This window comes from Halichoerus grypus, chromosome 4 (genome assembly GCF_964656455.1).
Source record: "Halichoerus grypus chromosome 4, mHalGry1.hap1.1, whole genome shotgun sequence".
NCBI lineage: Eukaryota > Metazoa > Chordata > Mammalia > Carnivora > Phocidae > Halichoerus > Halichoerus grypus.
The window spans coordinates 146,822,077-146,838,943 of record NC_135715.1 but is presented as its reverse complement, the minus strand read 5'-3'; the positions used below and the strand labels follow the sequence as shown (position 1 = coordinate 146,838,943).

At 34.7% G+C, this 16,867-nt stretch overlaps 1 protein-coding gene across 1 annotated transcript in view; it reads right to left on the bottom strand.

The window, feature by feature from the left end:
• FSIP2 (fibrous sheath interacting protein 2) overlaps nt 1–16,867 on the bottom strand; it is a 106,407-nt gene that overhangs the window by 27,162 nt on the left and 62,378 nt on the right. The window contains exons 18-21 of the mRNA XM_036102270.1: nt 9,336–16,235; nt 6,700–9,284; nt 3,221–3,715; nt 1,374–1,474 (exon numbers count right to left, since the gene is read on the bottom strand). Of these exons, the coding sequence (XP_035958163.1) occupies nt 1,374–1,474; nt 3,221–3,715; nt 6,700–9,284; nt 9,336–16,235 (10,081 nt within the window). The remainder of the gene's footprint in view (nt 1–1,373; nt 1,475–3,220; nt 3,716–6,699; nt 9,285–9,335; nt 16,236–16,867) is intronic.

Genomic DNA, 16,867 nt, shown 5'->3' with positions numbered 1-16,867 from the left:
GCACCCATCAGTTGCCTTCTGTGATTTCCAGGCATAGTTCCAAACTATGCCACTGTCTCAATCTATTTAGGTGAGACAGAAAAATTCCCTCAGGCAGCACACAGTTAGCAGAACAATGCAAACAAGTTCCAATCTGCTTTTTCAATCCCAAAGGAGGGAACTGGGAATTGGGCCATTTCTTTCCAACTGTGTCTTGTCATGTTGCAGAGGGGATTGTGCAAAGGCAAGAAAAAACTGGAATTTCCTACCATTTTGAATGTGGTTTTACCTTGATTACACATTCACCTGATTATTGCAAATATTTGACTGTTTTTCAGAGCTCATATAAAGTTATTTTATCAGTCTGTAGTTTTCTTTTTTGTTTGTTTGTTTGTTTTCCTGAGGAAACAAGGGCCTATAGTTTTCTGGTCTGCCATCTTGCTCTAAATTGACTTTTTTTTTATGTTATCTATGCCCTCTGTCTTCATCATTGATATAAACAATAGAGAGGTGCTTGCATCAATAATGTATTTTAAAATAACCATTATGCAGGAAAGAGAGGCAATGATGGGTGTCCCCAAAATAATGCCAGTGTCAGTGTCAAAAAGAAACAATTCCTTCATGCTGTGTGGAAAGAAATGTAACCAGGCAGATTTTCCTCCTTATACCCATTCTTTCTCCTATAATTGAAAATGTTACCTCTTCTGGGTTATGAATATAAGAATATAAGAATATTCATAAACTTAAGAACAATTTTAAACAAGTTTTAACTCTTCTAGATATAGTTATTAGATTTCACATCTACAGTATACTTTACTCTCTCTGTCTTCTGTAATTCCACACACTCCAGACGTTGCTCCTATAGTTGTCCAAACCTGAATTATCTTCTCATATAAATGCTCTTTTTATACTGAGAGGCCCATATCAAGCTCCATTGTTTTCCAGACCTCATCTCTGAATGCTCTACCTTACAATGCCCCCTTTCATTTTTGAATTCTTCTTACAGGCAGTTATATACACTAGAACATTTAGCTACTGAAGACAGTTGATTAGGAACCCTTTGGGCTGATAGTGCAGATATCATTGTGCCTATCTCCTGGGTTAAAAACCCAAAACCCAAACCAAAATCCACTAGCAAATTCTTGATCCAAGACACTGCTATACTAGAAAAGATGTAGAAACCAGGTAACTAGAAATCAGGGATTGGGTAGAAATGGGAAGGCCTCAGGAAGTCTCCACAGTGGGAAGGTACAGGAGGGAAGAATAAGAAGCAGTGGGGGAAAGTCCAAGGCTGAATATTTGCCCAGCCATAGTTTTACCAGGGACCCCATTCTTCCCATAAGTATTATTTTCATCTCAGATTTCTATTTTTATACTGCTTTAATTTCATATACCTGGCATATGAAATCAGATCTTCTTGGTTGTATGAAGATGAACTCATGATTCTATGTATGAAGTAATGTGTTGGTTCAGTACTAAGATGCCATTTTTCTTTCTGGAAAAGTGAAAAACATGTGTTACATGTTTGACATGTACTTTCTCACCTTATTGGCATATTTTGCACTCTAATCTACACTATAATGAAAAAAATTCTAAAGATTACTTAAAAGATGAATGAACCCCTTAATTCTAATTAAAAGGTCTCTTTCCAATACATTTTTTTGTTTCGTTTTTTGGAAATGGCTCAGTGCTGATGATCTTATTATAATACTGGAGTTTGAATAGATTTTAAATGTAAATTTAAGCAGTATTTAAAGAATATAGCTTTCAATTTCTGCACTTTACAAATATTTCAAATCCTATCCTACTGAGTTCAAAAAGAAAAGAACAGAGACATAACTCTGGTCAATTCAGAAGTTTTTGAAGTCAACCAACTTAACATGTACTTTATTTGTTGGGAAGTCATGTGTGATTTCATGGCCATATTTTTTATGAGAATATCTTTATTGTGGTATTTCTTCAGATCTCAAAAAAGCTACTATTATTGGGATTATTGTTCATATAACCCATTTTGAGTTTTTTTTTTTAAAGATTTTATTTATTTATTTGGGAGAGAGAGAGAGCACAAGCAGGTGGAGGGGCAGAGAGAGGGAGGGAGAATCAGGCTCCCCGCTGATCCGAGAGCCCAACATGGGGCTTGATTCCAGGACTCTGAGATCATGACCTGAGTTGAAAACAGCTGCTTAACCCACTGAGCCACCCAGGTGCCCCTTCATTTTGAGTTTTGTAAATGTTATGCTATAACATTTCTTTAACTATCTATAAAGCCAGCATTTCTGACTATGAGGTTCAAGAAAACTATTCTGAAGACTGCATCTGGTCATGAAATTACACATAGCTTCCCAACAAATAGGTCAGAATTTGCATTAAGATAATTTACCTGTTAAGCTTCTGAATTGAACAGAGTTGTATCTCTGTTCTTTTTCTCTTGTTCACCTCAGCTTTTGTATGTACCCAAGAATCATTTCAACTGGATAATCAATAGAATTGTCTCATCAGGAAATCCTAAATCATATACACTTTCCAAAAACATGTTTTGGTACCAGTTTTTGGAAAGGGCCAAACCCCAAAGATCACTGAAATCCAGACCATCATTTGAGGGGCATGATACTAGGGACAAGAGCTACACCCCATGATGATAGTGGAGCTTATGGGCTGAGAGTAAGGGTGATATTTCAAATATTTTGATTAGCCTGTTAATTTTGGGCATGTTGGCTAAGTAACTTTTAAGAAAAAAGTTGGCTATGTAGCTTGCCCAAAGGACACATAGCTATTAAGTGAGAGTAAGGATTCAGACCCAGACAATCTAAATTTGTATGAATCTTTTTTTACTTCCTCCTACATTGACCCACTCTCTAGTCCTATCCTACCTGTATAAGTTTTCTTTACACAAAATGTTCAATGGATATTTACCAGCCAAAATACAAAGGGACTGAAATTTGTTAAATATTAGATTTAAATAATTAGCTTGCATTTTTTTCAATGGTTTCTATTTTATGTTCTCCTTGGACTTCTAACTAATCTAGGTCTCTTTTCATTATCTGCTTTCCCTCCATTGAGTTTCATGGCTTCATCTGTTAATAATTTCTTTTATACTATAAATATTACCAGGCTTAGGAGGAGCCTGGAACCATTTTAATATTCTTTTCTGGCTAATTAAGATACATTCTTGGACAGATTTTCTGAAGATCTCTACCTTTTCCATAGATATCTGTCACTGACCGCTATGATTCTTATTCACCTTACTCTGTGGCTTTTTCTCCCAAGAGCCTGTTTCAGTCATGGTTGTTGAGCACGTGGCCATGTCAAACTCAGCAATAGCTCTTTTAACTTTTTGCTCTTTAGGTTCTATTATATGATTTGAAGTTGCTTCAATACTTTCAGTATTTGCACTGGATGTGGGCTGACAACATTTGCTTAGAGACAAAAATTTTTTCAGGCTGTTTGTGCTTTGTGTTGGCTTGGGAGAAACAACTTTGCTTTCTACGGGCTTCATGGCTTCTTTCACTTGGTCTTCAAATTGTTCTCTTAAGCATTCTTCTTGTACAATCTCTTTTAAAACAACTTCATCTTCAGACATTAGTTCCTCTTCTATGGTATTTGCTGAATTTTCTTGATAAATATCATGAGCCACTAACCGAATGATAAGATCTTTTTTGTTCTGAACATCTTTTAAAAGCTCTACCTTGGAGATATCAGGCTTTCTTATATTCTGAAATGAATTTCGGCAAACAGCCTGGAATTGAAGGTACAACAAATATTAAAAACAAATGCCTCAATCACTCTTCCTGTGGTTCTATTGTAATTTAACTATTTTAATATGATTTATAGTTTCAGTTTAAGGAGTATTATCTTCAAATGTCACTCTTTGTATATTAGCAATGTTTTAGAAAGAAGAAACAAATGAAAGTTATGAAAAATATTTGTTCGTGTCTAGCATTTCTTTATATGCCAGAGATCATATTAATCTATGAGAATTTACTCCAAAGTATAGAGGAACATCTAACACTGGTTTCTTTTCTTTTCTTTCTTTCTTTTTCCTTTCCTTTTTCTTTGTTTCCTTCTTTTTTTTTCTTTTTGCTTAAAATTTTTATTTTGTTGCATCATAATTTACTTTTTGTTTTTTCATTGACCTTGAAAGTTTTGGGACAGAAGTAGACACTATAATCTATTTTTCTAAAATTCTAGATAGGCAATCATAGAGAATCCTAAATGTACATATATTCAACAAAAAACAATCAAGGTATTGTCTGGTCTTGGCTTTTAAAAATGATGAATAACCAAACTTGTGAAGGTCTTTGACTCTTTAATCCCTATTCTTCCACTCCTGATCCTTTGGTTATATTTTCCAAAAGAATCTTCAAAACATAAATCTTAATTTTTTTTATCCTTCTAGTTAAGTCTTACTTTTCATTTTCTTTTCTTTTTTTTTTTTAAAGATTTTATTTGACACAGAGAGACAGCGAGAGAGGGAACACAAGCAGGGGGAGTGGGAGAGGGAGAAGCAGGCTTTCTGCAGAGCAGGGAGCCGGATGTGGGGCTCGATCCCAGGACCCTGGGATCATGACCTGAGCGGAGGGCAGACGCTCAACGACTGAGCCACCCAGGCGCCCTTACTTTTCATTTTCAATGTCTAAAGACAGAACAAAGAAAAGACAATTATAATTAGATAATAGAATTTCTGTAATATCTGTAGCTTTTGATGATGCCACAGAACCTCCAAACTGACTTAATAATTGTAGACCTCAACATCCCTTTGTAATACTGTAAGCCAGTTTTTCAGACAATGGTGCCCTAAAAGAATATCTTCTGTGGAAAAAAATATAGAAGCAGCTTTTTTAAGAAATTAAAACACAGGGGTGCCTGGGTGGCTCAGTCGTTAAGCGGCTGCCTTCGACTCAGGTCATGATCCCGGGGTCCTGGGATCGAGGCCCGCGTTGGGCTCCCTGCTCAGCCAGGAGCCTGCTTCTCCCTCTTCCACTCCCCCTGCTTGTGTTCCCTCTCTAGCTGTCTCTCTCTCTGTGTCAAATAAATAAATCTTTAAAAAAAAAGAAAAAGAAAAAGAAATTAAAACACAATTGATTTTGATTTTCTGTGTTAGTAGAGAGAATTAGTGGTTTAGAAAATCAAAAATCATTCCATATGGCTTTGGAATTTGTTACTATATATAATTTTGATATGTATATGCCTAGTGTGTTGGGACTATCTAGTACTCAAAACAAAAAACAAAGCCCTGTCATAGAGCCATCAAATGTCTAGGTTCTTTGGTCAGATCTACTGTTCTTTTGTCTCTCTTCTCTGTCCCTATGCTAGAGATAGTGTTGATACCCAGATTGGTACAAATCATGTGTCTTTATCTATTATCTGTTTCTTTAATATTCTATAAATGACTTAAATAAAGACAGACAATGACTAAGAGTAAGATTTGTGACAGACAATTCTACAGATAATTAAAAACCAATTTTGAGTAATGTTATTCTACAGTCTGTTCACACAAATTTTACCCCGAAGGGATTACTTGTATATAAATGAAGACTACTAAGTAATATGCTAATACGATGATGAGAACACATATAGAAGAGCAAAACTTAGGGGTGAAAAGGACTGTCCTCTGATCCAAAAAGTTTAGGGCAAAAGAGATTAAATTATGCCTTAGCTTATGATGATCTCAGTATTTGTGTATGAAAATATAAAGCACTAATTAACATATTTACCAGCCCTAAGACTTAGTTCAGTGTGTTGCAGAACAGTATCGGAAAAAAAATTCACTTCAGGTTTATGCTTCAGGGAGAATGGTTCTATAAAACTTTGCTCCTGGCCATAGATTATTCCCCTAAGTACACTCGGTCTTTTAATGAGTGAACACCATCATTACAAGGGGATTTGACAAAACTTAAAATGTGTAGGTCATTGTAAATGTATAGGCCAGACAATCCCTTTGTCCTCAGTGGTATAGTTTCCATATAACAAGGACATGGTTTTGACATTTTAAAGTCCTAATTAGTTTAATATATTTGGGGCCCTAGTATGGAGCTTTAGGGCAGAGCTAGGTCCATAGCAAGAGGAAATTGGTTCATCAAAATGGCAGCATTCGGACAGCTGGGTCTAGAATATGGATAGAAGAGGAAACTGGGCACTTACTGAGAGTATAGAAAATTTTGAGGAAGGCTAATATGATTGAAATGAAATAATAAGAAAACAGTATAATCTAGCATTTGTAGTGTAATGTTTATTAATGAATGTTGCTAAAAGTAAATTGAGAAATTAAACTATTTTAGATAGTTTCTGAAACCTCATATATCCTGATATTCTATTACTGGCCTTTTAAAACTGCTTTTAGTATCCACAATAAAGAACTACAGGAACTATATGAGATTGTGTTTCTTCTGATTTTGCAATTGAAGATTATAATTTCAGTCAGCCTTATTTTACTGTTAAGGGTATGTCCCTGCATTTCTTTTCTTAAAAAAAAAAAAATGCCAGTTTAAACTGATTTTCATAAGAAAACTAGCCTGAGATCTTTAGCGTGAGCCCCTAAGCTGATACGGCAAGTCCCAGTAAATTATATGACTCTATGGATGAACCCATGCAACTGGTTCTCCTATTGGGCTTGACAATAACAACAAAAATACATTACCATATACCTGTTGGAGGAAGGGAATCACAGAACAACCATGTCTCACTATTCACTTATGTTTTTGCTATTGCTTTTGCACTTACCTCAAAGGGTTTTACATCTAGCCGTCCCAACTTATTCAGTGAGATACGTCTTTCTCTCTTTATCTTTTCTACATTAGATGTGTCTGGTAAGGAGTAGCTTCTCCCATTTATTGATGCTCTTCTCAGTTCTGTTATGCTATGTCCGGTTTTTCTTAAACACTCCATCTTGAGTTTCTCAAGAGGTTGAGTTTTTACAGAAATTACTGCTAAGTGTTCTGAGATAATTTCTGGATCTATTTTGATTGCTTTATTCCCAAAATGAGGAACTATTTTAATTGGAAAATTTCCAGTTGAATCTTGATATGGCTCTTCTTCCTCTAACTCACGCATATCAATATCAGCATGCTTTTGGGCCTTTTGAATAATTCTATTAACATCTAGATTTCCAAAGAGATTAGCATTTGAATTCTTTCTGCTAACTGTATCTAATGGAAAATGTGAAACTCCATTAATAATTAAACTAGCCACTTTTCTAGGGAAAACAGTGTTTGTACATTTTATATCATCATAAAGTTCTTCCTGGGTTCCAGATTGTTGCAGTACATCACTATAAACAGAATCAATAACCTGAGAAATCATTTCTATACTTTCTGGATTTAAAAGGTGTTCTTCAGGATTAGCAGCAACAAGATTAATATTACTTTGGGAAATTTCAGCTGTCACAGATTTTGTCAGTTGAGATGCAATTATATTGAACTCGGGCTTTGATAAATTTTTTGCATCCTTGCTTGAGGCACTTGGCAACCTTACTATTTTAGCCAAGAACAAGGCCAATGCTTCCTCTAAAAACCTGGCATCTAACATAGAACCTTTTTTGGATGAAGACTTTTCCTGGGACTTAAATTCATCAATAATTTTGACCACTTTTTCCATAACTTTGACAGCTTCCAGAACTAATTCTGAACTTGATACTTTGTCCTCTACTTGAGGTTGAAATTCAGAATTGGAAATTTCCTTCACCATTAAAAGACCTATTATATCAGAGATGACATTGCTCTTACCCATTAAATCCTTAAATATAGAAGTGTGTGAGCCAGAGTGCTTTAAAACACTGGCATAAACAGAATTAACTACTTTTTCAATAGTTTCATTGTTAGCTAAAGGCACAGTAGGCAATTCCTTGGCTGGTGGTACAAGTTTAATCTTACTTTTGGAGATAAATTCTTGTATTGACTTTAATATTTTTGAGCTTATTTTTTGCATGTCAGTTTCTAGAGATTTGGTTCTTTCCTTATCCACTTTTGGAAACACAGATAAAAGCTTTAATAAAAATTTTACAGCGATTTCTTCTATTATGTTATAAGGCAGTATATGAACACGTGATGGTTGAGGCTGGGGATCATCAGCAGTTTGGATAACATCTTTAAGGATATTTTCAACAACACTGTCAACTTCTGCACACTGATGTGGAGTTAGCTCTCCAGAAAAATAGTTTTGCAATTGATTGCCAGTCACTTCTTTCAGGACTAAGTCAACTATGCTTTCTGAAAGGATTCTGCATCCGCTGGCTACACAATTTTGTATTATCTCTTGTGATCCAAACTGTGACAAGAGATTATTATAAATAGAATGAATCACTAATTGAATAATTTCATCATCATTGGGATGTAAGGATGCCACATATTGTATTGTCATATCTTTATCTTTGGAGATTGCTGTTGTAACTTTATTTAATAATTTCATTTGAAGGAAATCCAATTCTCTGAACCAACTGTACTCAGATGTTTCTACTTCAGTGTTGGATACTGTTGAGAAAATTTTGGATAAAAGAGCTGAAATCACATTTCCTAAGAATTCATGAGGCAGCATGATGGTGTATGGTGATGATGTTTGACATTCTTTGCTGGCTGTTTGTGCCACCTTTTGGACCTTTCTAACAACATCCTTAGATTCCAGAGGCAAACATGCTGAAGCTGTAACCTCATCGCAAAATATGAAATTAAGCTGATGTTGAAAAATTTCATTTATCACTGCACTGGTTAGTCTTCTTGCTAAATTTTCCCCATTATTTTTTATGTTCTTACAAATTGAGTCTTGACATTTATATTCCTTCAAAATATTGCACACGGAAGAATGAACAACTTTGTTGACCAATGTTTTATCAATTACTTGTATTTTATCTAGGAAAGGTATCTTATTTGATGAGGGTTTTTCAGTCATTTTATGCATAAGTGGCATTTTATCCAGAGTTATTTTCTTAATGTTGGAGGGTGTTTCATCTTTGGTTGATTCTTTACGCCTGGGAGGTGCATTAGGAAGTGATGACAACTTATCTACAGGTGGAAAAAACTGATTTCCCTTATGTGGCCTAAATACCTTAATTTGAGCATCTGAAAATTCCTTCAACAGGGAGTCCATAAGTTTCATAGCTGTATCATAAAGTTCAGCTTGATTTTCACCATCACTTTTATTTTGATATCTATCACATATTTGTGTTTCTGATGAGGAAGAAAAGAGCAATTTGTTAACCATTTCGATGATAACATCTTCTAAAAATTTAGCAGGAACAATTCCAGGTTTACTTTTTGGTGGGTAGTGAGGACTGTCTGATTTACTAGGTTCATTTTCAATCTCCTTACTTTTCACTTTTTCTGTTTTTTTCCCTCTCTCACTCTCTTTCTCTTTTTCTTTCTCACTCTCTATCTCTTTCTCTCTTTCTGTATTTCTCTCTTTCTCTTTTTCTTCTTTCTCTTTGACTGGGAGACTTTTCTTAATTGAGAGGGATGAATCCTTTGTTGAAACAGACTCCGTAAAATTTTGGCGGACTTCTTGAATTACATGTGATATTGTATCATTTGGGAGACTTTGGCGTTTTGAATAATCTGATTCTGGAGAATGATATATTTCTAAAACATCGTCATAAATGTTTTCAATGACATTTTGAACATATTCATAATTTAAGTATTGTTCCTCATTTATATCTGTTTGAGATGGAGAGTCTTTTCCAACCTTTTTTTTTGGCTTTTGGTTAACTGTTTTCAAAATATTTTCTGTTGTGGTCCCTGTATTTCTCACTTTGGATGTCAAAGATAACTGAAAGGGGTTGTCTTCCTTTTTTAATGTATTTTCTCTTGTTTTGTCAATCTTCTTTTCATTGTTTATTTCAAAATTTGGTCCAAGTATTTCCTCCTCATATACTATAACATCAGTAGCTACTGGAGATTGTGTGTGTACCTTATTACCTTGTCTCTTCTCATCTTTTGAAGCTGATATGCTTTTCTTCTCAATTTCATCATTTTTAAGAGTTACCCTCAAATCTGGTTCCTGCCTATCTTTACTTTTCACACTAGTAGTTGGAGAACTGACTCCTGATACATTCCCATATTTGTTAATTGAAATTTCCATTTTATTTTCTGTCTCTTTCTTTTCATTTGCTACACTTGCAGCTGGCACTGATAACATGTTAATTACATTGCTTTTCATAATTCTAGTTATAGAGGTAAATTTTGGACCTTGGATGTCACCTTTTTTCATTGATGTTCCTTCAGTTTTGAAACTTTTCTTTTTACTTATTGCACCACTGTCTATTTCCAAAGTGTCCAACACATTTTTCTGGCCTGTGGTTACAGAAGTGTGTTTATATGATTGTTTTGGTAAAGCAAGTTCATTCCGTTTCAAGCATCTGTTTATCTGTGTAGAGGTTTGCTGTGGTAGGTGCTGAACCCTTTGGGTGATGTTATCCGGATTTAGAAATGAAAAGAAGGTGGAAGACCAGTCTCCTGAAAAAAGTGGTTGGATCTTAAAAGCAGAGATTGCCTTCTGAGCTAAAGCAGCAATCATTTCTGTCACAATGTTACTCTTATCATCCTTCTGAATATCACTAGAGCCATATTTTCCTATGAACTGATCATACACAAAATTGGATATCTTGTCAACTGTTTCTTTATCAATTGGTGGAAAAGAAAACATTTCCTCAGCATTTGGTAGAACTTTAATTTTACTTTTCCTAAACTCTGCTATCAGAGAGTTTGCAAATTTTATAGCTAAGCCCACAATGTCTGGCTCTAGGATTTCTTTTTTCTTAGAATCTTCAGTAATACTTGGAAGAGAATAGAATTTATGAACAAGGTCAACGATTACATCTTCCAGAAATGTAGCTGAATATAGAGAAGGCTGTGTCTTTTCTTTACCAGGTTTACTAAGTACAGGCATATGCCCATAATCAGATACCTCACTGGAAGATGATTCTTCTCTATGTAAAAATGGCTGCAGATGATGATCCATGATTTCCTTCATGATGAATCCAGCTATTTTACTGAGGAATGAGCCTCCTTTTTTGTCTGCACCTTTCTGTACTTCAGCTTGAAATTCAGATTTTTTCAAAATATTATTACATATAGAGTCAACCAAATTCTCAATCATTTCTAATTGCATACTTTCTGCATTCTCCTCTGCTGTGGCAAGACGGATCTCATGTTCAGAAATTTCTTTGATAATTTCATCTGTCAGCTTTGAAGTTGCATCTACAAACTCACAATCTGATGTAACTTCTTCCTCTTTTAGTTCACTTTCAGTGTTAGGTGAAGGGAAGATATGCACTAGCAGCTTGTAAATCATATCTTCCAAAAGAGAACGAGGCAGCACAGTAATACATGATGGCAAGGTATGGCTATCACTTGTGATGACATTGAGCACATTTCTAATGATATTATCAGCTTGAGGGGAAGAATAGGAAGAAGACACTAATTCTCCTGAAACTAATGATTGCACCTGATAGTCATAAATTTCCTCTAATAGCAAATGATATATTTTTCTTCCAAAACCAACAGTGTCACTTTGTATAGCCTTGTATACTTGAATCAGAGATTTATATTCATCTAAAATTTTTTCATAAATAAGGTTGACTGTTTTTTGAACAATTTCTTTATATCCTTCTGAAAAACACATATCATCAAAGTTATCTGCAACTAAAATCTCTGATGTGGTAAACTCCTGGACAATTGAATTTACTAATGTTGTAACAATGCTGGTAATTTTGGCTTTTACTGTATCTGGGTTTTCAGCAGACAAGAAATTATGTGAGAATGCATAAAGGAGTTTACATAAAAGCTCAGAAATTACTTCCTCCAAAAAGAAAGCTGAATTCACAATGAAAGACAACTCTCTTTGTTTAGGATCTATTGCTTTCTGTTTATATGTTTGATCAACTGCTGATGAAACAGGAGTTTTATCTCCAGATAAAAATGACTGAAGATGGTGGTTAAAGATTTCTTTTATTATAAAACTTGCTATTTTTGAAACAGGTATGTTACTTATACCTTTTTTATCTTTTGTAAGAGATTGGTATAGATTCAAATATGAAAGATCAGCATAAATGGACTCAACCATAGACTGGATATCTTTTTCTGAAATTATACTTTGTTTTTCATTTCCATGTTTAATAATACATATTGCATGTTTTGAAATTATTGACATAATTTCATTTATCAGTTTTATGACTGTATTACTTAGGTCTGATTGAGAAGTATCTAGATGTTCTGTTCTGGGGGACAAAGGACTCATCTGAGATATAAGCTGAGTGACAATTTTTTCCAAATCAGTATGTGATAACATGGTAGTATATATTGTTGATGCCTGCCTTTGAAATCTTGATTTGGTAATGTTACATTGAACTCTCTTCATCAAAACATTAGTATTGAGTTTGGTGTGTGACTTAAAAGGAAGCTTTCCTATAAGGTTTGGATGAATTTGGAAATCAAAAGTTTCAGCAAGGATGATTTTGGTTATCCTTGCAGCTAATGTCTTTGTGTCATTTAGAAAATCTTTATCAGGCATTATTTCCATCTCATATTCTTGCAGAAGTTTGCTGTACACCTTGTCAATAATGTTCTTGACTATATCTCTCTCCACTGGAGGCAAACACAATTGTTCCTCAGCATTTTCTAGAATGCTAACTTCAAATTTTGAGAATTCCTCTGCTATCAAATTTATGAGTTTTTCAGCTTTATCAAACAGTTCATCTTCTGAATCTCTTACTGATTTTGTTTGTACAATGCCTAACACCCTGTGGAATATTTTGCTTAAAACCCCAGAGACTACATCTTCCAAAAAAGTTGAGGAATAAACAGTGGCATAAAACCACTGCTTTCTCTCATCATCAAAATACGTGTATGATGAAGAAGGTAATAGCTTTCCATCCACAAATGGCTGAAGATGTTGTTGACAGATATGTTTAATGATAAACCCTGCTATTCTATCAATAAGAATATCATTACTACTTGTGATATTTTGCTCAACTGGTTCTTGAGACTCAGAGTTTTGTGAAATATTTTTGAATACTGAGTCAACGAGATGCTGAACATCACCTTCTGAATAAACAAACTTGGTTTCTTCTTCATTTTTTGAAAATCGAATTTCATGTTGGGAAATTTTCATCCTAATATCACTGATTATCTTTGAAGCAATTTCATTGAAATTCGCTCTTGATATGTCTTTTGGAGTTTCTCTGTCTGGAACAATGCTAGGTGCAGAAGGAAAAATTCTAGATAATAGTACTCTTATCATGTCTTCTAAAAATGTGTATGGCAGCAAGGTGTTATATGGAGATAAACTCTGACTTGGCTTGGTAGATTTATTGATGTTACTAAGAATGTCCTGAACAATATTCTCAGCCATTGAAATAGAATGGGAAGATGACGACAAATCCCCAGAAAAGAGTGGATGAAGAAGGTAATCTGAAATAGCCGCTACAATTAAATTGGTAATATTTTCCACAAAAATATCACTGTCTTCAGACTCTTTATCAACTTCAGGGTCTAGCCCATGCTGCTTTAAAACATTTCTATAAATTGAGGTGACAAGTTCATCCACAATATCCATATTTACAGAGGTGTAAGATTGTTCTTTGCCATCATATAGAAAGTGAATTTTAGCCTTGTGAAAATGGTTATTTATTGAGTTTACTATTTTTTGGGTCATATTTTCCAGTTCAATTTCAGTGTTACGCTTTGGACTGAAAATCTTTGATAAAAGTCTGGCAACAATTTCCCCTACAAATGTATCAGGATAAATACCTAAGGGTGATGGTGTCTGGGGTCTGTGTGACTCTGTGACTTCATTGAGAACCCGCTTAACCATATTCGATACTGCATCCAATGGAGTCTTTGGACGAGGTAAACCTTCTCCACACAAAAATGGTTGAAGATGATTTTCAATAATCTCTTGGATAATAAAACTGGCTATTCGGTCAATCATAATTGGGCTTTGGCTAACTATACTTTTCTGTATTGAAACAAGAGAGTCAGACATTTGCACGGTATTACTAAAAACAGAATCCACCATCTTCTGGAGGTTTTTTCCAGTACATAGATATTGATTGTCATATATAGTGAACCAAATTTTATGTTTTGAAATGGCTGATATAACCTTATTTATTATACAGGTAGACATTTCATTGAAATCTGAACTCATGAAATATTTGTTTCCCAAAGAGGAAGCCTTGTTGGGTGAAAGAATGAGTTGAGATAAAAGTCTTCGGATGATATCTTCTAAAAATGAGTGGGACAACATGGTGCTGTAGCCTGTTGAAGACCTAGACTGGGAAGTAAATTTTCTCAGGTTATTTTGAAGTTTCTGCAATATAATTTCAGCTTGGAGAGAGTAATATGAGTTTGGTATGAGCTTTCCTCTGAAGTAAGATGGGAGTTGGTAGTCTAAAATCTCTGACAATATGCCGTTAGTTATTTGTTCTGCTATTGAGGTATTGTCACATGCTAGATTATCATCACAGGTCATTTTCAATTTATATTGCTGTAAAACATCAAAATAAACTGAATCAACAATTCTACTAATGGTTTTTTTATGGATTGGTGGAAAACACAGCCTTTCTTCAACATTCCGTAAAACAGTGACTTGTGCGTTATTAAACTCATTCACTACATTGTTGACAAATATTGTATTCATCTCATAGAGCCAGCCCTCAGTGATGTTTTTGTTTTTGTCCCACAGTGAAATAGAGAGATTAAAAAACAGTTCTGAAATTATTTCCTCCAAAAATGTGGCCGAGTACACACCTGTATTTATATCTCCTGGATATAGCTTATTATGGATGGGTATTGAATCCACATCCTTTGTTCCCTGTCTTTTGAGAGGTGACACAGAAGTGGAATTTACTGAACATTTCTTGCCAAATGCTGCTTGTATTTTGGAGCTAACCCCACTGGGACTATTCAGGGATCCTGTCAAAGCATTACCATCATGACTCATGAATCCTAAAAAGGCTTTACCTTGTCCTAATTCTGTTAATTCTGGCCTGTTTACATTTATGAAACTAGACTGCATTTTTTTTCTTGCATACTTCAAAGGCTTGTTTGCAAAAGGTGGGCTTTGGGGGAGTTGTACACTGTGACATAGTTTGTCCATCAATGATTTAACCAAGCTGTGGGAAATAATAGTAAGCATAGAGTCTGATGATAATAAATCTTGATCCATTTCTGCCAGATTTTCTAAAAAGTCTGACATATAATCTCCTTGAAATTGTTCACAGTCCATTGCTCCCTTACAGTAATCAAATTCTTCATCTTCTACACTTTGCAGTGTTTTTAAAAGTTTACATTCTTCTGCTAATATTTCATTGGAAAGAGGGCTATTATCAAGAAAAACAGTGTTTGTGCATTTTTCCAAAAGTGTTCTGATAAGTTTCTCACACACGACATTGAGAAGAAAAACTGATTTGGGGGTGAGGCCTAAGTTATTTCCAAGTATGCTGTTACTTTGCTGATCATTTGAGGATGAAAAAAATGTTCCTGCCTTTTTATCAGAATTCATAGCCTCACCTGGATGTTCATCTGGTAAAAATAAATCTAAAACAATATTAAAAACTTTATTGACTACTTCTTTGGATTCACGAGTTTTTAGAGTACCAACCAGATTGTCTAACTGACATGCCAGATAATTTAATTTACTTTTTTGAAGGAGATGATCAATTTGGTAATTAGATGATTCCCAATCTCTGGAGCCTTTCTGTCTTTCCATGGTATTTGTTTCATTGCAAATGGTCACACTATTTCTTCTAAGCATGGAAAATGATTTTTTTCTTCCATTGCTTTCAAGATGATGGTTTATTCCTATTTCTTTGGACATTACATGAATCACTCCTGTTAAGAGATCCTGAAAGAGATTATCAAAGTCAGCAGAAGCTGCTCTTGGGCAGTAAATGTACTTTGTTTTTAAAGGAGACATTTGCTGTGCAATGTCAACCTCTATAATATTACTGTTAAAAAGGATTTCAGTGATGATATCGGAAATACTTAAAGCAAGTTCCCCAATAGAAATTGACCTGCTTTCAAACATTTGAGAATTAATTGAAATAATCTTGTTAAATCCTACATTTTGGCTTTCCAGTGTTTTCTTTTTTTCTCTACTATCTTTGGTGTTACCAGAAATGCTTGAAGTTAAATGGCAAATAATAGACTCAGTGAGATGTTCACAAAATTGATTAAGTGAAGAATCACTGTAGATACTTCTTAGAGGCTGTTTTGATTCACATTTTTTCCTTGACAATGTGGAAATAATAGACACCTTCTCCTCACTGGAAACTGAAAAAAATTACCACTTTTAGCATGCATAAAGAGAAATATGTAAAATTCAACATACTGGTAATTATTTACATATGAATTTCACCTATGGAATATCTCACTAAAGAAAAAAACATAGTCAAGAAAGAAATTGGGTTTTCTTCAGATATTTATTACCCACCTGTGGAATCTTAATTTTAGGCAGAAAGTTGAGAAAATAACCCTGAAGAATTCAAGTCTCTCAGTTAAGTGCTGATATCTCTCTTGCTTAGATGGGTTAGGGACTCTAAGAAGCTGGAAATCTTGGGGCAGAAAAATGATTTCCAAGTTTAATGTTACAATTTAGCTTGTCTGCAGTGATCTCTAGAGAGCTCATGTAATTATTTAAAATTTATTTTTAGTGAAAATAGTTAATGTTAGGTTATCCGTTACTTTTTTTTTTTAAGAATTTATTTATTTATTTATTTGTTTGGGGGTGCGGGAGGAGCAGAGAGAGAGGGACAAGAAGGCTCCACGCTGAGCACAGGGTCAACGGGGGGCTCGATCCCACGACTGTGAGATCATGACCTGGGCCGGAACCAAGAGCCGGACACTTAACCGACTGAGCCACCCAAGCATCCCTCTGTTACTTTTAGGGAGCTACAGAGATGTGT